The sequence below is a fragment of the Mustela lutreola genome, chromosome 9 (assembly GCF_030435805.1).
Source record: "Mustela lutreola isolate mMusLut2 chromosome 9, mMusLut2.pri, whole genome shotgun sequence".
Classification (NCBI taxonomy): Eukaryota; Metazoa; Chordata; class Mammalia; order Carnivora; family Mustelidae; genus Mustela; species Mustela lutreola.
Genome location: NC_081298.1, coordinates 60,105,503 through 60,132,392, shown reverse-complemented (window position 1 = coordinate 60,132,392; position 26,890 = coordinate 60,105,503). Strand labels below are relative to the sequence as shown.

General features: G+C 47.6%; 1 protein-coding gene across 5 annotated transcripts in view; it reads right to left on the bottom strand.

Moving 5' to 3' along the window:
- FHL2 (four and a half LIM domains 2) overlaps positions 1-26,890 on the bottom strand; it is a 72,271-nt gene that overhangs the window by 22,407 nt on the left and 22,974 nt on the right. The window contains exons 2-4 of one of the 5 annotated variants that reach the window (XM_059134320.1): positions 17,240-17,375; positions 5,468-5,554; positions 4,314-4,493 (exon numbers count right to left, since the gene is read on the bottom strand). In XM_059134320.1, coding sequence (XP_058990303.1) covers positions 4,314-4,469 — 156 coding nt within the window. In that variant the 5' untranslated portion in view covers positions 4,470-4,493; positions 5,468-5,554; positions 17,240-17,375. Of the gene's footprint in view, positions 1-4,313; positions 4,494-5,467; positions 5,555-16,912; positions 17,039-17,239; positions 17,376-26,890 lie in introns of those variants that run through there. The other 4 variants (XM_059134323.1, XM_059134322.1, XM_059134321.1 and 1 more) reach the window with 4 other exon arrangements.

Sequence of the window (26,890 nt, the reverse complement as noted above, 5' to 3'; positions counted from 1 at the left end):
TGGCGCCACCCCTCCTGGGCTGGGGTGCAGTTCAGAGGCAGATTTCCCAAATCCACCCCTTCTCAAATCCACGCGATTTCACTTGATAGATGGATTTTCAGAGCCCTTCACGCTCTGCAGTTTGAACAGGTGTCCTATGCTTTGAGACCACCAGGGTGTCATGTTTTCAACCGAATGTTCCTTCAATTACTTAAGAACAAAGGTCCCGAAGAACAGACGGTGGCAGAAAGGACAGCACTCGCTGTGCGGAACCCGATTTCAGGTGTCCCAACCGTGGTAACTCACTTAATTCCCGCCACAGTCACAAAGGAGGCAACCCCATTTTCGGAAGTGGGAAAAGAGGCAACATAAATGTCTCCACACCTCAGCTGGTGGACGGTGAGCCCAGGCACATGTGGCTCGAGTCTCCCCTTGGGAGGGGGAGGTGTTGCTGCTGAGTGTGGGGTGCCTTTGGGAGTGTGCCTCCCTGGTACCCCTTTGGTTTTTCAGGGCCTGAGCGGTCCTTTCTGCGTGACCCACCTGGTCAGCCTTTTTCCCAGTTCTGAGGATCCTGCTTCCTTCACTTCCCTCTAAAAACAGATTTGTCTCTTATGAGAGGAAATCCAAATACACAGACATATTTTCAGGGCTCACTACAAACTCTGCGGACAAATTACATGGAAACTCTACAAAGATGATTCATTCACTAAGCACTTAAAAATCACCTCAACAAATAAAAAAGTGCTGGGTGTGGGAGTTGGACAGTGAGGACGTGTCTGGAACATGTCTGGAAGAGTATCCCTTCCCACATCGGGGAGGCCTGCGTCCTGCTCCAGGGCAGGACGAACAGGTGTTTCCAATCAGACCTCATGCTTCCTACACTGGCTGTGGTCAGGAGCCTTCTAGAAGTACAGCACAGACAGCTAGATTTCCCGTGGAGAAGTAAGAGTCCCCTCTCAGTGCCCTGGCTGTTTTCTGCCCAAGGAACCCAGAGATTTTCTGATCCTTGAGAACTTTATAGACATCCACTGAGAAACTTATAGTTTGGTGGGGGGTGTGTGTGTCAAATTGAGTATCCATTCGATGTTTCCCATGTAATGATGCAAAAGCTGGAAAGTATGTTCCGGAAACACACTGAGCTGGCCATGTATCCCAGAGTTTGTTCAAGTCCCTGATTTGTGAAGCTCACAGTACGAGCAGCCCTCTCTGAGTTATGGGCCCCCCATACATGGTCCTTAGTTTCTCGACTTTTTTTTTTTTTTTTTTTTTTTTAAGATTTTTTTTTTTTTTTTTTTTAAGATTTTTTTTTTTTTTTTTTTTAATTTATCTGACAGAGATCACAAGTAGGCAGAGAGGCAAGCTGAGAGAGAGGAGGAAGCAGGCTCCCTGCAGAGCAGAGAGCCCGATGTGGGGGTCGATCCCAGGACCCTGGGATCATGACCTGAGCCGAAGGCAGAGGCTCAACCCACTGAGCCACCCAGGTGCCCCAGTTTCTCGACTTTTTTAAAGCCCAGAACATAAGTAGACCCATCCAAAAATATCTGTCATCAGACCAATTTTTTTTTTTCTTTTGCTAGTATCTACAAATGTCCAAGAAAAATTTAAGGAACAGGGTAATGTTAGAGGAGCATGAAATTTTATTTGCATGACCTGTTCTCACCTTTTCCACTGGTCCTAAAATGAATGATTTCTCCACTTTGAGAGCACATTTCCTCAGAGTTACTAAATAGAAATAGCAAATACAACAGAGTGAGTGTGTAGAAACGTTTTCAAACCTATGTGAGCTAATTACTGAAATGGGTCCTAAAGTCCCATCTATATAACATAAAAGTCTCTCGATGCCGGCAAACTAAGCCCGATTCCCATTGGCATGCCAAGATTTCAAATCTCTACACATGCGCGTATCCTTCAGAAGAGGAGCTGAGCAGGGATCCTCTGCTGTTTTCAGCCACGGGAAGGGCCAACAGATCTGACAGCTCCACGGCCCCATGGAGGCCCCTCCTGCCAGGACTTTCGGCTTTGCTTCCTGACATAACAGGAATGTTTTTCCTATCCTTGCTTCCTCCCCAAAGTCAACAACATCATTACTTCTGAAAGTCAAGCAAACCATCCCAAATATTCAAGAGCTCCAAAGAGCCAAGTCAAGAAAGCATCTCTTTTCCTTCCATAGTTCAGAAAACCACAAGGCATAACTCCATGTATAGTAACCGTGCATCAGGGTTGAAAAGTTCAGCACGATTAACGCCTGGCTTTGCAACAGTCTTGTTGATTTTGGCCCGGCTCACGGGATTCTTGTTTATCTGCTCATCAAGTGTGTGTTGAAGGGTAACTAGTTTTCAGGGTCTTTGCACTAAATCGTATTGGAAAAATGAGAAGGGACTGCTGCTTTGTTTTTACTTCAGCCGCTGGTCAAGGATGACTACCCCAAATATCCAAATCGTGTCCTCTAAACCAGCCTCATTCTTTGTCCAAATTATATTTGAGCCTCTCACCTACTTAAGCCCATTCCAGGTTAAATTTTTATAAGGGATCATTTCTCCCCGCTCTGTCTCTCAGTTCTTCCTCCAACCGGACATTTTTATTGATGTTCCCATAATGCAAACAGATTGAGAGACAGGGGGAGGCTTCCAGGGGGTGTGTGTGGAGGGAACATGCTGCAGAAAGCAGTCTGATGGCGTTTATGAGATCATCAGCTGCTATTCAGAGTGCTGAGGCTCCTATCCAGAATGTAACAACCCCATCACGCTGGCACCTGTTTTATCTGCCTTTCCTAAAGGGGAAGATGGGCACAGAGGGGTCAAATAATCAGCACAAGCTCACACAGCTAGTGAGACACAGAGCTGGGACTGAATGGGGGCAGTTTGGGGTCGGAACACTTATGCCTGGCCTCATAAATAAAGAAACAGGCACCAAGAGCCTTCGAAGAACCCATGGGGGAGAGCGAATCATTTATCAAACAATGCTAGAGACAGGACGGTTCCTCCTTTTTAGACAAGCAAGATCAGCCTCCTCTTGTTCAGGGGGCCCTGTCTCTGCACCTTCTGAAGTTTAGGCAAGCCTGCTGCCACTCGGTTTCTTTTAGCCAGGCCGCCCCATTCCACAGCCAAAAGTTCCGTGGCTGCAGCCTGGTTGCTGGTGGCCCGCTCTGCAGAGGCTTTATCTCTGCTTAGGGCAAAGGCTTCCCTCCATGCAGGATGGAAGTCATTGCCCAGCCATCACCAAATACCCAGCAGCACAAAAGGGACTGTACTGCCTTCTGCTTCCCGCCTTTCCTGGGAATGATGTGATAGAGGAAAGAAATGTCACACCCGTGCACTGGCTGGGTCACTACCTGCCTCCCCATGGCAGGCATGGCCCGACCTGATCCGGCAGCAGCTACGAACTGATGTTCGTAACCACGGAGGAGACAGGCAAAGCCCCCTGCAGAGTACAAGGGAAGAGAGTGGGAGAGAGACCCCAAGATGTCCCACATCGTCTTGAAATCCGTTAAGCTTTAAATTCCTTTGGAGGTCCCCAAGGGACCCAGGTATGTACCAATTCCACGGCTCTGAGGAGGACAGTCCCTTAAAGTCTTGTCAAGTGTGTTTTAGCAACTGGTTAGCAGGTGAAGATGTTGGAGAACTTAGCAACATGGGTGAACCTCTAGGGGGATTTCTGGGTGGTCCGGGTTGGAATAAGAAGTGCTGAGAAGCACGGGCCAGGGTCCTCAGCGCTCAGCCCTGGCCAATCAGCATGAATGACCCGTGGCCTCCACCGACCCTGTTGATGTCATCCACAGTGGGAAAGCTGGTCATCATCCCTCGGGCATGAGCTTTTCCCCTTGAAAAAGAAACACTACCAATCCTGATTTTCTCCCAGTGAGAAGAAAAGAGCCCCTCAGGTTCCAGTGAAGTTAGTGCTTTACAAGCCCATTTATCTGGGAATCAGTCCCGGGCCACTCATGTGCCCATTCACTCACCCAGTGCACGGGGCAAACATGAGTGAGACAGCACTGCCGTCTGGAAAGCCACAGTACTGGGAGGTGGGGGGTGGGGGGGTGCAGTGTTTGATCAGGACACCAACAGCCACAACATAAGAAGTATGCTCAGAACACAGCATGGACGTCCTGGAAATGCACTCGCCAGGCATTACAGGATTAGGAGTGGGCACAGAGTGGCTGGAGGGAGGAGGCTCGGAAAGGCTTCTTGGCCGGAGGGGACAAGCCCATCAGAGGGGGCTCAAGACACAGAATTTTAATGGGCACTAAGGGTCACCACACACAAGCCTGTTGTTTCTGGGGTGCACGGAGGGACCCCAGAGTAGTGGGCACTGCCTGGGGGGGGCCCCGGGGGTACCTTGCAGTCACAGCCGATGGGCTTCCCACACTCCTCGCAAGTGCTGGCGTAGAGGGCCTCAAAGCACGCCACGCAGTAGGGGCTGTCCTCCCTGAGGATATACTTCTTGCCGAAGAGAGATTCTTCGCAATGGTGGCAGTCAAATCGCTCAGTCATCCTGACGCCCAGCCCTTCAACAGCCTATCAGCAAAAAGAAAAAGAACGTTCCAGTGAGCACACAGGGACGCTGTCCTACTGTCTCCCGCCAAGGGGTGGGATCCCCTCTGGGTGAAGAACCGAAACTCACTTTTTCATTAGCTGTGATTTTTCAGAGATACTCACACACACACACACAAAAATAAATAAATAAAAATAAAAAAATTTAGCATGGGGGCAGTTTTGTGGTTTGCGTGCATTTCACTTCCTTAAAAGTCCATCCCCTGCCTGGCTGTTTTTGACGGTGTCACAAAAAGCCATGTGGACTTTGGATACAGGGAGAACCAGCACCAGAGCTCTCATCCTGGAAGGGTTTGTGTCTTCTTCAAACATGTGACCCTGCCTTACATCTTCCCTTTCTCCCTGTCCCCAAAATAGAAAGGCCGGGATAGAAACAATATGTTCATTTCTAAAAAAGGTTTTTCATGAGCTCCCCTTTATGATGCATAAGTTTAAGAGTAAAAAACCACAGTATCCAGAGGGAGGGGGTATTGGAGTTGGTAAACCTGAGAGGCCAAAAGAACATTACCCTTGACCTTGATGTGACATTGGGAAGTGCAAACTACACTTGCACCAGAACAACTGCTGTATGTCCCTGGGGGCAGGTCACTACTTCTCTATGAAGATATGACCCTTCAGCTGCCCAGGTATCCAGATACAGGATAAAGGGGAAGGCTGGCTTCCAAGAGCAGAGATTATCACAGGGGGAAACGCAGTGACCATGGTCAATGGCTCTTGAGGCAACACCTCAAACCTTCCAGAGAGGAACAAGAATGCATCTCCGTGCCAGTCACCCTGCATTTTTTCCAGGGTGTGCATGGAGTGTGCACTTGCTGGGTGGGGGAGGGGCTACGAGAAGGAGGTGAAGGGAAGGGGGAGGAGCTTCTCAGTCTCAGGTGCTGCTGTCCCCATACAAACATCTGGAACTGGTGGAAAGAATGAGGCCACCATGGGCTTACCTGGTGTGGAAACGTGCCTCTGCGGTGCTGAAAACATGAACTCAGTTTTCTTCAGGAATATGTTCTCTAGTGGCAATATTTCATTTGCTAAAAGTGAAAATTTTTAGAACTTGTTAACTAGGGACACTGACTCTGTAACTTTGAGCCATGTTTTGCGAAGTCTAAATACACACGGTTCGATGTTCAGTGCTTTCAAACCATTTAAGAGTGAATTTCAGGAGAGTCCATGGTGCAAATAAAGTATGGCTGCCTGGTTTATGACAACAACAAATTTGATAGTGTTTATTAATTGTGTGCTCTTTTGTATATAAGGTCCTGACAACAGTAAGCAAAGAAACATCCTTCAGGCTTCGGTACTTGGTGATTTCTGTGTTTACAGAAGAATTTTTTTCTTTTCCAAGAGTATTAAACATGCAGCTGGGACCCATATGGTAGGATCCGGCCTTCTAAATTGCTCTTCCCGGAGTTAAAGAAAACATTGTCTGGATATTCTTGTGATAACATTACAAGATGAGGCTCTTGTGCATTTGAATTATCCTTCTGAAACCCAATGTATAACTATCCTTTGTACTCAGGCCATCTTGGGTTGCTGCAGCTATATTGTCAGAAGATGCAAATGTTTTCCTGTAATTCCCTAGTTATTGGCCCTTGAAAGTGGCAATTGTTTATGTCATCACAATCGAGAGCTATTTTTCTACCATATATATGTTTCCAATAAAGATCACCATTTACCTGTTGGGGAACAGGACGCTGAATGCCTGTTCTTCTCACAAAAATGTATGAATAATTATTTGAGAATGTGAACTATGACTAACAAAAGGAGACAGAACTATAAAGTAGAATTTTAAAAGCTGGAAACCATTCCCAAGATTATCCATGACAACTGCCTTGTTTTATGGATGGAGAAACCAAAGCCCAAGAATATTAGTGGAAAAAAGAAGATCCACGTGAGCATTCCCCCAAAAGTCATCTTATTTAGAGAATACAAAGCCGAGATCTAACAGGCGGTTCCGTGGGGACCCGGACAAAGCGCAAATCCTGCTAGGGGAAGGATACAGACTGTACAAGGTCATCTCTTCAGAGACCATTTCTATGTTCTCGAGCCAGTGAAACGGGGAACTTTTTCCATCAACGTCATGATCATGATGTTGCTCATGTACCTGGCATACATGTGTTTTCTACCTCCTTGTTCCATAGGGCCGGGTGAGAGATAATCTAAGGGAGTAAACTGTGAGAACAAGGAAGGCTCTGTGTCTGGTCAAAGTATGACAGAGTCTCTCTGGGCACCAATGTCATCAGCCCTGATAGGACTAGGTGTTGTGGTGGCCACCTGCCCAGAGGAGCTGAATGAGATTCTCATGATGGTGGCTCTCTCCCCCATTGGTTCCTTGTCTTCTCCAAAAAGTCACGGCAACTCTAAGGATTAGGAGAGCACTCCTGCCAAACCAAAGGGTTAAGGTGTAAAATGAGCACCCGTTCCTGAGGAGGAACAGAGCAGAATACGCTTGATCGGAGGTTCTCTTCCAGATTCCCAGAGACTTTACGAAGCACAGACCCTGAGGGTCCAAAGAAGTAGACCAAAAGCTAAAAAGAAAACAAAGGGTTTCCCTTCCCTTCTATCACAAAGTATTTAACACCAAGTCTCCCTTAAGTAGATGCTACCAAACAGAATATTCCTTTTTCAAAAAGTGCGTATTTAAACATAAACTATCGATCTTAAGCTTTTTTTTTTTTAATAGGAAAAAACTATCTATAGCACTACATTAGAAGGTCCCCACAACTTAGCCTTTTTTAATCCTATAGAACACCGGATTATTTATTCATTCCAGAAGCATCAGTTGTGTGTCAGATGGTGCACAAAGTGCTGGCAATACAAAGATGAACACGGTCTAGGAGGAAGACAGACACCCAGTTGACCCTCGAAAGACCAGCACCTAAGCAGTCCAAAATCCAGTTGTAACTTTGGACTCCCCCAAAACCCAAGTGCTAATAGCCTACTGTTGATCAGAAGTCTTGCCAAAAACACAGATAGTCGATGAACACATACTTGTATATGATGTGTCTTATACACTGTTTTCTAGAGAAAAGAAAATATCATTTAGAAAAATCACAAGGAAAAGAACATACATTTACTGTAGGGTACTATGTTTACTGGGAACAAAAAAATCTGTGTGTAAGTGGACCCACATAGTTCAAGCCCCTGTTGCTCAAGGGTCAGCAGTGTGTCAGATAACTTACAAAGCTCCACACTCAGGGCAGTGAGGGAGAGACACAGAGGGTCCTATGGGAAGGCAGGGCATGCTCCCCCAGGGGTGTCTGCCTGTGCTGGACAAGGATAAGCCAGGCAAAACTGCGGGCCAGTGGGCAGACGACGGAGGCCTGATGACGAGCTGAGGAAGATGAGCCCGGGAAGCTGAGAGGGTAGTCAAAGTCAAAGAAAAGAGGGCTGTACTCTTGACCGTGGACTTGGTTCTGCCCTGTAGCCGGTGGGTGTCATCATGAGTGAGGCTCAGCTGAGAGTCTACTGGGGGAAGTTCCAGTTTTGCCATGTGGAGATGAGGAAGACAAAACTCAGGGTGTTTCCAGGGTGTCGGGGTCTATGTCTGAGTCATTTCTTTCAATAAAAATCAGACATCTTGGCTCTGTGAAGATTCTCTTTCAACCTACTCGAGTGCTATGGCCTCCCCCCGTCCGAAGCTCCGCCTCCTCCTCTCGGGTTAGACCTGGCTCCTGGCCATCACTGGCCATCACCTGGGACCCAGAAGGGCTTCGAGAAGTGAGCAGGCGCCCTCCGGCAAGGAGCCACCTGAGGGAGAGGCGTGGCTGCTGCCTTGCTATTTCCTTGAACCGGCTCCAAATGACTGCGTCCAGGATTTCTCCTCCCCCAACTCCCTGCACTGGACTAACTCATTCTCTGATGTCATTCTCTCTGAGCGAGCAGGGTATTTGACAAAGCTGGCTGGTAGGGGACAGGTTTGGCTCAGGTCTGGGTGAGATGAGTGGGGGTGGGCGGGTGGGAGGGTGGGGTGGGGGAGTGAAGGGGTGGGGGGGAGGGTGGGAGGTGAGGGGTTGCGGGGGTGGGCACTGAGGACTGGGCTGCAGGCAGGGAGGCACCTGTCTCAGGGTCTCCTGCGGGCCCAGCTTTGGGGCAGGTAGGAAAAGAAAGGCTCCCCGAGCCCTGGAGCTGTGATGCATAGGCTCACCTACACACTTTACTATTATTTTAAGTCCTCAGGCTTATAAATGACGGTTATTTTTATCTCTGCAGATTTAAAAACTGTGAAATTTGTTTCGAGAGGGAGGAAGTGTCAGAGCTGGCAACAGGGAAGAGAAACAGAGAAGGGAAGGGGAAGAAGAGAGGAAGAAGTTGAGAGACGGGAAGAGGCAGGAGAAAGAAAAGAGTGTAAAGAAGGTAGAAAGACACAAGGACACTAAGGAACCACGAAGCTCATGCATTTTCTTTTTCTTTCTTTCTTTCTTTTATTATTTTTTTTAACCTGAGAGATAGAGAGATGTCTTGGGTATACAGGGAGGAGGCTAGCAAGCTGGCCAGCCCATGACTGTGAGGTACCTGCCCTGTCCTTCCCAGAGGGAAGCCCGGTGGGCCCCAGGGGCTTGCCTAAAGAGGCCAGAGGTGCAAAAGAGGTCTCCCTTAAGCATCGTCTTCACAGCTCCCTTTATTCAGCTCCCTTTATTTGATCTGACCCCAGAAAGGCCATTTTTTCCTTTTTCTCCACAAGATGCAAGTATTTCTCTATATCAGCCCTGCTTTACAAGCCATTTCTTTTTTTTTTTAAATATATATATATATATATATATATTTTAATTTTATTTATTTAACAGACAGAGATCACAGGTAGGCAGAGAGGCAGGCAGACAGAGAGGGGGAAGCAGGCTCCCTGCGGAACAGAGAGCCCTATGTGGGGCTCGATCCCAGGACCCTGGGATCACGACCTGAGCCGAAGGCAGAGGTTTTAGCCCACTGAGCCACCCAGGCGCCCCTACAAGCCATTTCTAACGTAGTCAGTTCTTAAAGAGAAATTTGCAAATATTCCCAACTCCTTCCCACAACTCAAGCAGCAGAACCCGTCAGTCAGTCTCTGCTGAAACCACAACCATCTTTTTTTTTTTTTTTTTAAGATTTTATTTATTTATTTGACAGAGAGATCACAAGTAGGCAGAGAGGCAGGCAGAGAGAGAGGGGGAAGCAGGCTCCCTGCAGAGCAGGGAGCCCGATGCGGGGTGATCCCAGGACCCTAGGATCATGACCTGAGCCAAAGGCAGAGGCTTTAACCCACTGAACCACCCAGGTGCCCCAAACCACAACCATCTTTAAATGACCCCCGTGAAGGGCACCTGGTGGCTCAGTGGGTTGAGCATCTGCCTTCAGCTCAGGTCCTAATCCCAGGGTCCTGGATTGAGCTCCACATTAGGCTCCTTGCTTGGCAAGGAGCCTGCTTCTCCCTCTTCCTTTGCCTTTCCCCCCACTTGTGCTTACTCTCTCTCAATCTGTCAAATAAATAAATAAAAATCTTTAAAAATAAATAAATGATCCAGTTGGAAAATTCCATTGCTTATCAATAGTTAGGACTTTTCAGAGAGAATTCAGAAAATCAGCCCACTGCACGTGGGCTCTTTTCAAAGAATGTATTTAAAAAGGCATCGTTTTCACAACACCATGAGACACGGCGACCGTCTGTGTCCCCCATGGAACCAGAAGCCCTGTGAAGGTGGGCACATTGCTGTGGCCTCACTACCCGCTGACAAACACAGGGTCAGCCGCTTGACAAATACTTGGGGAATGAACGGACAAATGGAGGAGGAGTCCAAACATGTGGGCAAAAATCAAGAATGAAAACGAGGCATGTTTTATGGGTCCCATCCCCTCTGCATACCAAACCCGCAATGTAATGTGGTTTGCCGTCCGGCCTTCTGCAGATTCCTCACGTAACAGACCCCGAGCTTCATTCCTTCTCCTGTTGTCTCTGGCCTCTTCCCTGTTCCAGATAAATTGCTGCTTCCCTAGCAGGTAGACTCTCTCTTACTGTGTTTGGACTCTGCACCCTGGGGAACACACAGCTGCACTGTCCACAGGAGGCCTGGTCAGCCCAAGGAGCAAAAACCAGGCAGATGTTTCCAAGCATCTCTGCGAAGAACGTGCTAGAGTCCCTGACACAGGCTCCAGGTATTTGGGACAGGCCCTGCACGGACACAGCTTGTCTAGAAGTCCAAGACCCTCTGTCTCAGTGCTTGGGCTCTCCCCTCTGTGACTGTCGCCAGAGAGCACCCTGCATACTTTGCTTTCCTGCACAGAGAAGTATGGACACACACACACAACACACACACGGCTCACCACTAACACTCCATTCGTCTAGCTCAAGTGTTTCTTTTAAACAAAAATTCCGGTGAATGAAAGAGAGGTGCAAGTTCAAGGAGTTTGCTGTTTGAAAGAATACAGGTATGCACTTAGAATTAATTTGAAATGGATTTTTTTTTTAAATTATTTATTTATTTAAGAGAGAGAGGGAGAGGGAGTATGAATGGGGGAAGAGGCAGAGTAGGGAGCCCAACACAGGGCTCGATCCCAGGACTCTGAGATCATGATCTGGGCTGAAGGCAGATGCTTAACAGACTGAGCCACCCAGGTGCCCCTAGAAGTTGATTTTTTGGCGTTTAGTAAGGTGCAAGATTTGCTAGGCCTACTACTATGTGTTAAATATCTGGATTGATTTAATGAGCCTTTACCAAGTATATGGGCAGGAGTCTGGGATGTTTCATAATCTGATGCAGAAGAACAGGTAACTTTCAAAACCTTAAAAAAAAAAATCTTGATTTGTCTCTGATGGTTTTACGAAACGTTCTGTGTGACGGGCGCCTGGATGGCTCGGTTAGTTGGGCCACCGGCTCTGGATTTCGGCTGAGGTCATGATCTCTGGGTTCCGGGATGCAGCCACAGCATCGCTGGGCACTGCTCTCAGCAGGGAGTCTGCTCAGGGATTCTCTCTCTCCCTCTCCTTCTGTCCCCCACCCTGCTTGAGTGTCCCTCTTTCTAAAATAAATAAATAGATCTTTAAAAAAAAAAAAAAAGGAATGTTCTGTATAAGAGACAATGCTTGACTAATGTAAACCGCTATCTTCTGAATTATCTTTGGAACACTGAATAGTGACAAGAAATGGGAAAATAATAAATGTAAGCTTTCCCACCTTAGGTCCATGAATACAAGAATGATGATGCTGATTTGATGTCCTATAGGCTTTTAAAACCAGTCAGTAAGAAGGTATTGAGTAACCACTATTCTCTGCATATTGTTCTAGGCCCTGGGAGACTGGGAAAAAACATAGGATCTCTAAAAGAAGAATAGTTCTAGCTCCAAAGAATTTCAATCACCTTTAAAAGACGCTCTTGTCATTTAATCTCAAAACATGTCAACTCAGTCAACGCAAGATAAGTATAATTATGCGGGCTAGCATGGCGGGCTGACTCAGGCTAACTCACCTGTGTGGGGCCTTTAGTGAAGGCCTCACCAGCACCCTATAGCTCTACCCACCACCTTCCTGGGAACATGGGAACACATTATTTATGCTTTGTTTCCACGGGAACAAAATGAAATCAGCTCACTGTCTCTCAGCAGCCTCCCCCAGTCTCTGAAAAGCAGCTCATTGTTTACTTTCTGTCTGCCTGGCCTTCCATCAAGAGCCCCAACAGGCCTCTTCCTATGGCAACGCCCAACATCCCTGAGGGACTGGCCCCTTCTCTCTCCCGGTCCTGTTCCTTCATGGTGTTGCTTTAGCGTGCTGCTTTGGGATCCTGTCAGGACTGTCTTACACATCCTTGGCTTTCTTCTTCATTGACTCGCTAATTGTCTGTGGTTCCAAAAGTTGTATGATCGAGTATGGACAGATCCATTTTCTTTTTGATTAGAAAACTAAGTATCGGGCGCCTGGGTGGCTCAGTGGGTTAAGCCGCTGCCTTCGGCTCAGGTCATGATCTCAGGGTCCTGGGATCGAGTCCCGCATCGGGCTCTCTGCTCAGCAGGGAGCCTGCTTCCTCCTCTCTCTGCCTGCCTCTCTGCTTACTTGTAATTTCTCTCTGTCAAATAAATAAATAAAATCTTTAAAAAAAAAAAAAAAAAAAAAAAAAAAAAAAAAAGAAAACTAAGTATCTCCAGACTTCAAGGATGCCCTGTGACATCCTTGAAGACATAAAAACAGGGCAGCTGCTTCTCTCACTGGCACAGACATCACCTGCCTCACTTAGTACCATGGCCTGAGGCTCTTTAAGCCACAGACTGACTCAGGGAAGTAAATGCATGGTGTACGAGGGCCAAGGACCAGTGTGATGACACAGGACGTTCAAGTTCAGACTTGGTGTGAGAACCACTCAGGACAACGGAACTGATGGCAGAGACACCAGATGCTGCCCCAGGCCTCTCAGTAGGTCTCCAGGAAGGCAGCTGTATTTCTTAAACTTAAAAGGCAATACCACCAGTGGCAAAGCAGTCATGGCATCTTTAAGAGGCAAGACTGATTGCTGGTGGGAGAATTTCTTTTAGAAGATTTTATTTATTTATTTAAGAAAGACAGAGAACGCGAGCAGGGGGAGGAGTAGAGGCAGAGAATCGAAAGCAGAATCTGTGCTGAGAGCGGAGCCAGACACAGGGCTCAAATTCACAACCCTGAAATCATGGCCAGAGACAAAACCAAGAGTCAGGTGCTTAACTGACTGAGCACCCAGGTGCCCTGTTGGCAGGAGAATTTTTAAGCGGGGTTATTAGAGAACTGTATTAGTCAGGTCCTCCAGAGAAATAGAACCAACAGGATATATACATATGTATACATATATACACACACATATATATATATATAGAGAGAGAGAGATTTATCACAAGGCATTGGTTCACAGTCTTATGGAAGCTAAGAAGTCCCCAGATCTGCAGAAGGTCAGAGAACCAGAAGAGCCAATAGTGTAAATTAGCAGTTCAAAAGCCAGCAGGCCCAAGACCCAAGAAGAGCTGAGTTTCAGTTCGAGCTCAAAGGCTGAAAAGGACCGATGTCCCCGGTCTGCAGTCAGGCTGGGGGAGTGCCCTCTTACTTAGTTTTCCTTTTTAGTCTGAGTTTGAAGGCTGTAAAAGGCTGATATCCCAGCCCAATGGTCAGGAAAGAGGAACTTCCAGTTGCTCGGCCTTTATGGTCAGATCTTCGACTGATTGGATGAGGCCCACCCACATTGGGAAGGGCAATCTGCTTCACTCAGTCTACAGATTCAGATGTTTTGTCATCCAGAAACACTCTCACAGATATACCCAGAAGTAATATCTGAGCAATTGTCTAGACATCCTTCAGCCCAGTCAAGCTGACATAAAATTAGCCATCACAGGGACCAAAGTAGAAATCCACAGTTCAAGACAACAGAGGTGCCTGGTGACTAGCCCCAAAGTCACAATGCCTGCGTGGTCTCCTGGAAGACCAGGCTCTTGGTCACCAAGAGATGATCCTGGGCATTTTGCTCAAGGTGGTCGTGTTCAAGAAGTGGCTTCTCAGTATAATTCCACAGAATCAATAGGCTTTGATGGAATTCTCCTAAGAAAACTACACAGGAAGTATCCAATAGCTCTACCTGTTCACTCAATCTCAAGGAACTTCGCATCCTTAGATGCAGAACAGGGAGAACCCGGGCCTCCTAGGGCACCTGCAGGGCTCAGTCAGTTAAACATTGGACTCTTGATTTCAGCACAGGTCATGATCTCATGAGTCATGAGATCAGCCCCAAGTCAGGCTCCTGGCTCAGCAGGGAATCTGCTTGAGATTCTTTCCATTTCCTTTTGTCCCTCCCTCCCCTCATTCTCTCTCTAATAAATAAATAAATAAATCTTGGGGGCCGTGGGGGGGAAGACCCCAGGCCTCCAGACGTACAGCCTAATTATTTTCCGATATCCTATAGGGCTTTGTTTGTCTGCAACTCAGACAAACTCAGACAAACTCTTTCCATACCAGAGGAGGTTCAACAAGCAATTGTGGGTCAAAATATGCAGGAGAAGGCCTCTGTGAAATATTCAGTTATGTTCCCAGTATTTTAGTGATCAGCACTGAGGCTCTCCAGTCAAGCTGCCACTTACTGGTTGGGAAACCTTGAACAAAAGTTACTTTTGATGTGCTTCAGTTTCTCTGCAAAGACAAGGATGGTATCAATATGTATACTACTTATGACTTGATGACAACCCTTCAAGCAAGCCATGATCACCTCCTATTTCCCAACTGAAACGCAGGTACCTGGAGATCAGGTGACTGAGCTCAGGCTGCACAGCTAGACGTGGAGGAAGGTGATGTCAGGCATCCTTGCTCCAGGCACGCATGCCCACTAGTCTCTCACACCTGTCTCATAGAGTATTTGTGAGGATTAAATGAGACTGTGAATGTAAGTGCCCCAAACAGTGCCTGGTCTATAAGAAGCCGATTCAGCTGTTATTATTATGCTGCTGTGTAAAAAGCATTTTAAAGCACGGCATGATAGTAAACACTGTGGAAACCCAGTTCTGTATATAGTTGGCCCTTCAACAACTCGGGTTTGAACTGTGCAGGTCCACTTACATGTAAATTTTTTTTTACATAAACACATTACTGTGATAAATGTATTTTATGATTTTCTGAATAACACTTTCTTTTCTCTAATGTAAGAATACAGTGTGCAATACATATAACGTAAAATATGTCTTGATTAACTTTATGCGATCAGTAAGGCTTCCTGTCAACAGTGATTACATTTCTGGGGAGTAAAGACTTATACTTTGATTTCCAACTGCGCAGGGTGGGGGGTAGTGGGCATCCCTAAACTCCACGTTGTTCAAGGGTCAAATGTATTAGTTGATCATCCTTAAAAATTCAGAGTGAGCAAATTCAGAGGAAAACACTGAAAAAATTTTACACAAATGCACAATGAACTGTTCTTCATTGTGTTTGGTTCTATGGAAGTTTAAGAGACTAGAAATCCCAGTACTTGCCTCAGATGTGGCTTGGTGTAAATCACCTTCAGGACATCAGAGCTTTCCCCCTCTAACATATTATTACAAAACACAGGTAGGCAGAGCTAGCCAAAGCTGCAAGAAGCATATGGCCTGTGTTTCAAACACAGTTTTCCTGATTATAAGCCCCATCTGTGATTTATTTCCTCCCAAAGTGCAAGGGAGTCCACACGGTAGGCGCACATCACACATCATGGAAGGCAGCCGTATACATTTCATTTAACCTGGGTTAGACTAGTTCCCAGGGAAACCCAAACTGGGATCTAAAAAGAAGCATGACTGATTCTTGATTTAAATAGGAAACAACACTTAACACTTTCTTCCCCAAACTGCAGGTATGTTAAAATATCACCCATCTATCACTTAAGATCAGAATTTCTCTCCTTTAAAATAAGCCCAAATTTTAAAATCTGATAGTTCAGTCTTTTAAGTTCTACACCAGTCAATGCCCAAGGCCACATGCGGAGCTCCATATTTTTGGACCCAAGGAAATGCCCCCCCCCACACCCCCACAGGCAGATGGCAACCTGGGTGTTCACACACTCCCAAGTCCTGGCCCCCAGGGAGGACAGAGGCGGTCACCTCCCCATTCTTGGACCCTTGGCCAGTCTTCGCCCAGGGCTCTCCTGTGGGTGGCAGTGACCCTGTTCCCACACCAAGGTGATCAGCTTGACCAAGACTCAGACTTCGGTCTTCTCTCCCGACCTGGGGTGGTGTGTTGTCCTGACTTACAGCGCCCCCCCTTGTCTCCCCAGCTGAGCTCTCCCCAACACGGTTCGCCCCCCCCCCCCCCAAGGATCGGCTCCCTTCTCCCCGAGTGTCCCCAAGGCTAGTTCCCCTCTCTCAGGTGTCCTATCAGTTCGACTCCCTTTCCCCCTGCCTTCTAGGGGTCTCCCCCTTGGCTCTGGGTCTTCCCTTCTCCCTGGGTATCCCCACGGTTCTGTTCCCCTCTTCTGGAGTCACCCTGCAGCTACACTCCCCTTTCCCAGGTGGCCCTACATCTCTGCTCCCCTCTATCAGGCTTTTCTCAGGGTCTCCCGAGAAGCTCCGCTCGCCTCTCCCTGGGTATCCCCAAGGTTCTGCTCCCCTCTCCCTGTTGTCCTCGGGGTTCTACAACCCTTGCCTGGGTCACCCCGCAGCTGCGCTCCCCTCTCCCCAGATCTCTCCAAAGGTTCAGCTTCCCTCTCCCGGGTCTCCCCGGTCTCCGGGTCGCCTCCAAGGCCTGGATCCCCATCCTAGGTGTCCCCACGGTTCTGTTCCCCTCCGTCCCCGTCCCCCCTTCCCGGGTCTCGCCCGCATCTCTTCTCTCCTCTCCCGGGTCTCTCCCACATCTCGGCTCCAGTCTCCCCGGCTCTCCCGCGGATAGCTCTCCCTCGGTCCCCAAGGTGTCGGCTTTCCGCGGGGGGCGCGGGCGGAGGGCACTCACCGTGCGGCGCGGGCGGGCTCTGGGGACCGGGCGGGCGGCGGGCTGGCGTCCCGGACCGGCGGCGGCGGCGCAGGGTTGCGGCGGGGCGGCGGGCCGGGTGGAGCGCGGCGGCTCCCGCCCGAGAGAACCCCCGCCGTGTCATTTGACCATATAAGGAGACGCACGCCTCCGAGACGCCGGCGGCGCGGGCTCGGTGCGCGGGCAGCGGCGTGGGGGCGCGGAGGGCGGGCGCCCGTCGGCCTCCAGGTGGCCCGGGCCCTTGCGGACCCCTACCCTTTGTATGCTTTGGGCTCCGATCCCCCTGGGTCTCTAAAGCGCAGGGCTTACCGGAGCTCCGTGCCCGGCGTGGGCTCACAGGGCCGAGTTGGGGGCCAGGGCCTCCCCCACGCCTGGGCGGAGTGACAGGGGTCTCCACGCCCGCATTCTCCGCCGGGGGTCCGGGGAACGCGACGCCAGCCAAAGCCTGAAAAGGGGTTGGGGGGTGGGCTGGAGTGCGGATCCCAGACCGCTGATCCGGTCTGGCAGCGGCTGGAGCCCCGCGTCTGGGATTTATTTGCACAGTGGGCTTTTTCTCCTTACCCCGAGGACCGCTCTGCGTAGCGAAATGAGCGGAGCAGATGGCAAGAAAGAATGGATAATGCCAGGCTCTTTGTTCCACTAGGCAGGGGCCGGGGGACTGTTTAAGTGATTCTGTTGTTCCCTTCAGGGCGAGAAACAACCGGTGAGCTGGAGAGAGTGCCTCCCGCCTTGAAAGCCCAGCCCCTGTGCCTGAAATCCACACTTAGTAGGGACAGATGGCACCGGGATAGAAATATTTGCTCTTGAGTGGGTGGCCAGGCTCGCCTGCGGACTGGGGACGGGGAGAGATGAGCTGATGGGACGACAGCAAGAGAGAGAGCTAGGGTACCGTGGGCAGGCATGTTATGTTTAACAATCAGTGGGCCTCAGAGAAGGAAGAGCTGTTTGATTCTTTTCTCTGGGTTGACGCTCCGTGTCTGGGGGTATCGGAGACTCTCCTTGGGTCTCTGTCATGGCATCACAGGACTGGAGAGTCATATTAGCTACACTCATTGAGCATTAGCTCTACGTATTGTATCGTTTGATTCTCACTACTTGAAGATAAGGATTAATACTCAGTTTTAAGGTGAGGACATTTCCGCTCAGAGGGATTGGCTCTAGGCCTCCTGAGACTAACTATACCAGCTGAGATCTGACCTGGAGTGTGTCGGATGGCAAAGCCGTGCCAGGTGCTTGCAGGACAGGAAATGCTCCTCATCCCACCAGTCACTCCACTGCCTTCCAGAAGGCTGAGACCGGCCACAGCAGTGAGCCCAGTCAGAACTGGATGTGGGGAATCCAGCCTTCCCTGCATGCCCCCATTCCTCCCTCAACCTGACAGGTTCTCACCAAGAACAGAAGTATGGGTTCCAGACCTGTACTCCCACTGATAGTCAAAGCAAGCCAGTATCTTGAGCAAAGTGTGTGCAGACAAGCCTCTTCCCTCTGACAGTTCTCTGGATTTGTTGTCTGTATAGTTGCAAGTTACAGAAGGATCTCCCAGAGAGAGAGCTCGGGGGTGGGGGGTGGAATCCAAAGACTGGACTAGCTGCTATGAATAAGATGGACTTTAATAGATTCTGAAACAAAGAACACACTACTTCAAAAATAAATTCTTATGAGGCAGTTTGGGGAAGTATGATACTAACAAGGTAGTAGAGGACACTGATAAGTTATTATGAATTTATTTGTGGTGTGATAATGAAATGGCACACACACACATGCACACACTTATTCTTAAAGCTCTTAGTTTTCAGAAATAGTGCCAAAATATTTACCAATAAGATAACATTGGTTGAAATCATTGCAAAATAATTTGAGGTGGTGGAATGAATTGGGCCGATATATTTACGAAATAGTATCAGCCATGGAGTAATGATGTGTGCAAGCTGGGTGATGGGCATGCGGGGGGATAGGGGGTTCATTATACTAATCTCTTTCCTTTTGTAATGCTTGAAAAATTCTGGAATGGAACATTTTTTAAATTACAAATGCACATACCATTTGATTTTGACCCGCCACTTCCCCTTACAGGAAATCATCTTACAAATAGACTTGCTCATGCGTAAATTGATATACATACAAGGGCAGTCCTTGCGGAATTCTTAATCATAGCGAAATATTGGAGTGTGCTATATGTTCATCAACAGGGACCAGTTAAATATCATATGGTACGTTTTAGAGTTATTTCTATATGCAGCTATTAAAAAGAAAGTAACTATATTTATTGATTTGGCACGATCTCCAAGTTATGTCCATGGAAAAAAAAAGTAGATAGTAACCAAAGATTTGTGTTGAGAAAGGAAGGGAGGAAGACAATGTATACATATAAGAGTAGTTGCGTCTGGGAGAACTGGGAAGCTGGGGGCCAGGAGTGGAAGGGAGATTAAGTTTTACTCTATACCCTTTCGTTTCTTTTAAATTTTGAGCTATGTATCATTCATTTAAAAATTAAAGCAACACATGCTCCTTCAGGACAAATAAGAAACAAAGTTTGTTAAACTGACTTTATAGAAAATCCAGGAAGTTTGCTAGAAATAGAAGCAGGAGGAATAGGATTCTGAGCTGAATGGATGTACTTTTTGGAAGACTTTGAATCAGACGATGAACTATTTTTTTTTAAGATTTTACTTATTTATTTGACAGACAGAGATTACAAGTAGGCAGAGAGACAGGCAGAGAAAGAGGAGGAAGCAGGCTCTCCGCTGAGCAGAGAGCCCAATGTGGGGCTCCATCCCAGGGCCCTGGGATCATGACCTGAGCCAAAGGCAGAGGCTTTAACCCACTGAGCCATCCAGGTGCCCCCGAGGACAAACTATTTTAAAAATAAAATTTGGGGGCACCTAGGTAACTCAGTTGGTTAAGCATCTGCTTTCAGCTCAGGTCATGGCTCAGGTCAGGATCCCAGGGTCCTGGGATGGAGCCCCTGTGGGCTCCTCACTCAGAGGGGAATCAGCTGGAGAATTCTTTCTCTCCCTCTTCCTCTGCTCCCCCCCCACCATGCTCTCTCTTTGTCTTTCAAATAAATAAAGAAAATCTTTAAAAAAACAAATTTTTAGGAGCACCTGAGTAGCTCATTTGGTTGAGTGTAGGGTTCTTGATTTCAGCTCAGGTCCTGATCTCTGGGTAGTGGGGTCAAGCCCCATTACAGGCTCCTTCTGCTCAACCAGGAGTCGGTCTGTCCCTCTCCCTCTGCTTTTCCCTCTCCCACTGTTCTCTCTCTCTCAAATAAATAAAAATATACATAAAATCTTTAAAGTAAAATAAAAAATATTTTATAAGATAATCTGGTAAAATGTATTTTGAAAAGTTCTGTCTTTTGTACCATTGTATTCACAGGGCCAAACTATAAAGCATGACACATAGTATGTGTTTAATAAAAACAGGTGATGAATGGATGGATCACAGAAGACTTGTTTAATATAATGGCAAGTCTTTCATTTTTAACTGACGATTTTGTAGTATAGCAGATAAAATATTATAGAAAATAGAACCCTATGACAATATAACTTGATCTCTGGAATCAGGTCTAGATTTGAATCCCTGTCCTACCTAGGACTTACTGAGGTGACCTTGGGCAACCACAAAATCTTCTTAACCTTTAGTCTACTCGCATGTAAAATGTACTTCGCAAAATTCTTGGAAAAGATCCTTTGAGATGGCTCATGTAAATCACTGAATGGTACTAGTAAAGTCCTTTGCACATCGTAGGCCCTCAGTAAATATGAGCTTTTATTCCGTGGTATTTTGTTTGATGGTAAAGGGGAGATGAATTCAGAATAAGAGGAAAATGTCAAGGTGGTGAAAAGGTACAATTTTCCAGTTATAAAATAAGTAAGTCCTGGGGAGGTGATGTACAACATGGTGACTGTAGTTAATAAATTGGTATTGTATATTTGAAAGTGCCGAAGAGAATAAATCATAAGAGTTCTCATCACAAGAAAAAAAAGAAACGGTGATAGATGTTAACTAGACTGACTGTGGTGATCATTTAGCAATATCTACGATTATCAAATCATCATGGTGTCTACCTGAAACTAACATAATATTATATGTTCACTAACATAATATTTAATGTTCACTAAACTAACATAATATTATATGTTCAATAAAAAACGGAAGAAAACAGACTTAATTCTCATCAGAAGGAAGGATTAATGTTGAGATTGTATTCCAAAGATAAAAGATTGTCTTTTCGACAGACAAATTCTCTGCTATGGGTAAGAGGTTGATTCGTGGAAGCACAGAAATTAAGAAATCCTATTTCCTGGGAAAGGCATAGAGGCAACTCTGATAGGAAATTCAAGTAATCCAAGCTTCTCTTGTTAATTTCAGTTCTGTAATTCCCTCACCAGCCAGCGCCACCCTGACTTCGTCCTCTCTAATGTGGGACGGTTTCAGGGATGGGGTAGCTAGGAAGCAGGGAAAGAAAGGGATGGCTGTATGGCATAGGCTGGTGGTTCTCTAAGTGTGGTCCTGGACCAGCAGCATAAGGATCACCCAGAAACTTATTAAAGTAAAACATTCTCTGTGTTTTAACAAGCCCCGTGGGTAATTCTGATGACTAGTAGTGCTTTGAGGTAAAATACTCCCCAGGGATACCAACTCTGGACTCAGTAATTTACCAGCAACCTAAAATGTTAGTTTCTAGGGGGGATGGGGGAATCGAAACAGATACACTAAACACAGACTGGGCTCCAGAACTGTAAAATCCAATTATAAGTATTACTTACTCTCCCAGGTAATTCATCAGAGGGAAGCACAGGTAGAAATGAACTCTTAAATCCATCCCAAGTATTACTCTGCCCTGTACTTCATGGGAGGGAAGCACCAATTAGAAAACTTAAAACGCAAATCCTTGCAGCCCATGTCTCTGTTGTACCAATGCTGAAAACTAATTCTGTCCTCCGAGAAGCCCAGAGAGGAAAGCAGAGCTTCTAGAAGTGTGGTCAGACCTGGTGGTGGGGGAGCTGGTGGGCACGGGGGAGGTCAGGCTAGGGTCTCCTCCTGACCTTGGCCACCTCACCAACATCCGGAAGGAAAGGGAACAGGGGCAGAAGTTCAGACCTCCCTATGTCCCTTACCCTAACTGACCATTTCAATGAGGCTCTTTACAGCCCTCCTCCCATTTCAGAAGCAGAACTCACGGGCAGTTCTGCCCACTCAAACCCTGGGCAGGAAGCTGTTGGATGATTTGCCCTTGATTCAGAGGTAATCATTCTTAATTGCCTCAAATGGTTAGAGGGTGAGTGTCTAAGATCGTAAAAACTGGCGGTAAACCCTGAGTTATTGCTCTGTTCCGGGAAGGGACCAGGGTGGGGGGCAGGCCTGTGCACGCCTCCCCATGATACAGCACCACCCCAGTATGTTGTCTCAGACAACCTGGGCCCACTTTTTCTAAAAGCACGATTTACCTGGGTGGAGAGGGAACACTTCTATCAAAGATGATGACTCTGCAGATAGGGTGCTCACTTCCTGGGCCCCTGAGTTTGGTGCCCATGTCTCCTGGAGCAAACCAGAGGAGTTTGGTCTGGGTACAGCTTTGTTCTTGTAGGTGCCCAAACGTTGCCCCTGTGCCTGTTAAGACTTTCAGGAAAAGTCCAGCCCTTCAGGACAAGCAAACTCTTTTCTTTCCCTTCCCTGCCTGCCCTGCCCCCCCAACCCCTTACTCTAGTTAGGCGGGAAAAGCTTGGCTCTTTCTTAAGATGCGGAGTTTCCATATCCTATTTCTTTTTCTCTCTTTTTCACAAACTGATTTAATGGATGCAAATAGTCACCGTGTTCAAAACCTCAGAAACATGCCTGCTTTTGAGCCAAATCCACAAAAAACTCCATGATTTTCTGAGTTTACCAGCACTGGTGAAAGCTGATTTGGAGCATTTCATACAAGTTTCCATTGCGGCTTTGATAACTCATTTAAGAAAGGTTCTCTTTGGCAGCCTCATGGCCAATGAAACGAAACCGTTCACACTGTGGTGCATTTCTGGGAGGCTGGGAGGCCCGTTGCTGGACGGTTGGAGATGAAAACAATTTCTCATGGGGTCCCTGGAAATGTTTGCTTCTTCTCTGAGATCCTTTTGCTTCTGATGTCTGCCCTTGTCTGCAATAACCCAGTCGTTTCTCTGTTTGCCAACGGTTTTACTCTATTTTCCCTCTGTCTGCTCTTCCAAAACCCATTGAAAAGAAGTGCAAATGCCCGAGGTCTGCGCAAACTTAGCAAAATCCTTGGATTTTGGATTTGGATGAACCGTGTTTGGGGCCCGTAAAGTCCCCGAAGCGCTTTTCTGGATGCCTCTGCTGGTTCTTCCCGGAGCACCTAAAATGGGAGCATCTCATGCCCACTTGGTTCTCAGAATGTGGGCTTTGAACCACGCTGAAGTCACAAGTATTCTTTGTGAATTAACTTTATGAGTCAGCACTGTAACTTTTAAACGCCCAGGACGCCCTCCCTGCCACTCAAGTCCTCTCGGTGCTATTTCCACTTTGATCAGGGTCCTTAACAGCAAGTCCTGTGGGCTAGCTAGGAAGAGCCGGGCAGCCAGGAGGGGCGGCAAGGACCCAGCCCAGGCGCTCCTCACACCACCTGGGCATGTCCTCTTTACTTAACCTCTGAAACAGAGGATGGCCTCTCCTCTCACCTTAAAGGGTTATTTGAAATTATTTAATCCTTCTTCAAGTTATTGTTATAGTTCATCCATCCCTGAAAAATTCCTAAAATTTCCCATACCATAAAAATGATTGTGCAAGTGTGGTATGTGATGTATTTTATGCGGCTCTATGCTCTCCTAAAAACACGACTGAAAGGCTGTCTTCTACCTGTTTCAAAAGGTGCTTTAACACGGGGCTTTCTGGGACAGCCAGGCTTTGTCGGACAGCATTGCAATGGTCCTTGACTGCCGGGACACATGTTCCTAAAATGTCTGACCTTCGCAGGATGCTGGCAATACTCTTTGCCCCCCGAAGAATCTTTTCAAATTGTGGGCCATCCTAACCACACATATTTTTGGAACTTCTGCACAGTTAGAGATGCTGAGGAATGACTCTGTAACTGTTCCAGATTAGTCATTGCCTCCTGCAGGGATGGAGGTGCTCCACGGGCAAATCATTGTCGGAAACCCAAACTGTTCATTAGCTGTCCTTAAACTCAGCAAATGCCTCTTCCTTTCCTGCCTGCCTGCCTGCCTGCCTTTCTCTCTCCCTCCCTCTCCCCCATTCTCTCTCCTTCCTTCTTTCTTCCATCCTGCCTTCCTCCTGTCTTTCTCTGCTTTCATATCAACTACCAATAATCTGAAATGACGCTTTCGTCTTGCCAGTGGCCTTACCACAACATGGCTCCCTGACCTTGTTAGCATGTTAGGGACCCGGTTCTGTCTCCCACCCTGTCTGTGTGGCATGCCTATTTCCCTTCATTGTCACGGGTCCCTTGAGTTCCCAGGTCAGGCTGAAAGCAGGGGAAGGAAATGCTTGGAGGTTTTCTGTTTTGAAGAGTATGTTTGGAAAGTCATCAAGTCAGGACAATAGGGGCTTCCCACCTAAGTTGGGAGATCCTTCAAACCCCTTCCCACACCGTCTCTTGGCTCCAACCTGCTCTGCCTCCCCCTCTGAGCAAAGATGGCTTTCCATACTCTGTTCTGTCCCATGAACTCCTGAAACACAGACAAAGCCTCTCCCTTGGGAAAGCTGCGTGAGTACCCTTCCCTACCCTTTGATTATTCCGTATGTCTCACTTTTCCCTCGTTCATAACAACAAAGGAAAGAGTGGGAGCCTGTTCTGGGCCAGGATGGACACATCTGCAACTCCATCGGTATTCACTGGATTCAATTCAGGTAACCTGAAAATGCCCAAACCAATATAGGGCTGCCATACAAGGGCTCATGTGGGCCTACATGAACCAAACAAATCAACCCTATTGCCCTTTTGGGCAGTTCTGTTATCTGGGTTTTGCATGGAGATCTGACTTGCAAGCAACTTGCATTAAAGCTCAGTGGAGGGGGACGTCTGGGTGGCTCAGTTGGTCTAAGTGTCTGGCTTCAGCTCAGGTCATGATCCCAGGGTTCTGGAATCGAGTCCCACATAGGGCTCCTTGCTTAGTAATGAGCCTGCTTCTCCCTCTTCCTGCTGCTCCCTGTGCTTGTCCGCTCACTCTCTCTCTCTCTCAATCTCTCTGTCTCTGACAAATAAATGAATACAATCTTTAAAAAAAAAAAAAAAAAAAAAAAGCAAAGTGGAGGGTCTGTCCTCTTGGGCAAGGGCAGTGGGAGATGGGAGCCAGACATTAGCTGGAGTCTCCCTGGGGACCTTCTTGGGGTAACACCTCTGCCCCTGAGAAGTGGGCTGCTGCTCTGGGTCTGCCCCTGCCACCCCCTGCCTGCACCCTCCTCAACCATGCAGAATGCAGCTCACCGAGGGGCAACCTAGAAGTGGTCATGCCAACGGAAACCATGGCCTTCGTTTTCAGCAACCAGATGTAATGAGTTCATGTCTTAAATATGGCTGAGGCATGTCTGACTCGCTACGAAATGTTTTAAGATAGTCTGTCTACCCCAAAGGGAGCATACAAAACAAAGATTCTGTCTCCCAGGGAAGCTGCTGAAGGCTCTGTCTTTGCAGCTGTGTGAGTGTGTCTGGCGGGCCATTTGTCAAGGTGGATCCCGTTGCTGGAGCCTCTTTAGGGATAACAGCTCTGCTGTAGCTTTTGAGAGGGGTATCCTTACCCGCCAAAGCAGGCTGCAGAGATGAGCCCACGTAGGAACCCACAGCTCATCCCTTTGGAACCATAGCTGTTCTACGGTGGAGTCACTCGGAAAGAAAAACTAGTCTATTTCCCTCATTCACTCATATTGTCAACAGGTCATCCTTCCCGAAGGTAGACCAGATTCACAAGCTTGTACTTGCCTTCACTCTGGCCACCCGCACTTCCAGAGATGACTATGCAGCTTTCCAAGTTATGCGGTCCAAGTTTTGACATGCACATCATTGAGTGGTAAGAGGGGACATCCCTCCTCCGGGCCGAGATGGGGACCAGCACCCTGTTCTTGCAGAATCACGCTTTCACTTGGGAGAAGCACCCTTTCACATGGCCGGGTGGGCTTGGCGTGAGGACTCCTTTCCTTTGGATGGGTCTTTCTTGCTCCCTTGCAAGGGGCATGCACGAGCAGAGGGAGGACAGAGACCTTGCTTGAGCAGAACTAATCGGGCTGATAGTTAATGAATGTCAACTTGACATCCCGGATTCTGGAATGCAGAGTTCAGAGGCGCTATCCTTCGTTATCACTGTTACAACAAATGTTTTCTTTTCTTTCGGTCTTTTGTTTTTGATGGCTGATATGGTGGCATTTTTGTGTGTGTAGGAAAGGTTGGTGGGCGTGGATTTAGATATACAGACTTTGGAAGACTCATTTCTTTCTTTCTCAGACTCTAGGAGGAGATGTGGTTTAGGGGGCTTTGCACCCCACATGGTATGGGGGGTGAGGAGAGCCTGCGGCAGCCCCCAATGGGGGGGGGGCACCTCCCCAAGGACCAAAGAGGCAGAGAGGGGGCTGTGGCTCAAAGGAAGAGAATGTCTCCGCAAAGAAGCTTTGGGGCAGAGACAAGAGGCTGCAAAGGGGGAGGAACAGTCCCAGTGAGAACAAAAGGACACTGTCCTTAAGAAAACAGAGAAGTGAGTGAGAGAAGAAGAAATAGACAGTAAAAGCAGGCTTCCTTCCACGGGGGAAATAGGCAAGGGATGGGCACTTGGCTGGTTAATTCATGTGGGCAAATAACGCTTAGGTTATTATCCCTGGAAGCCGGGAATGGTTTCAGAGGAAAAAGCTGAGGTTACCCCCAAACTGTTCCCATGAGCTCGCTATACACTTAGCTTTGGCCGTTCGGAGGGAGGCTACGGCACTACAAGCCCAGTGAGGGAGCAAAGCAGGGAA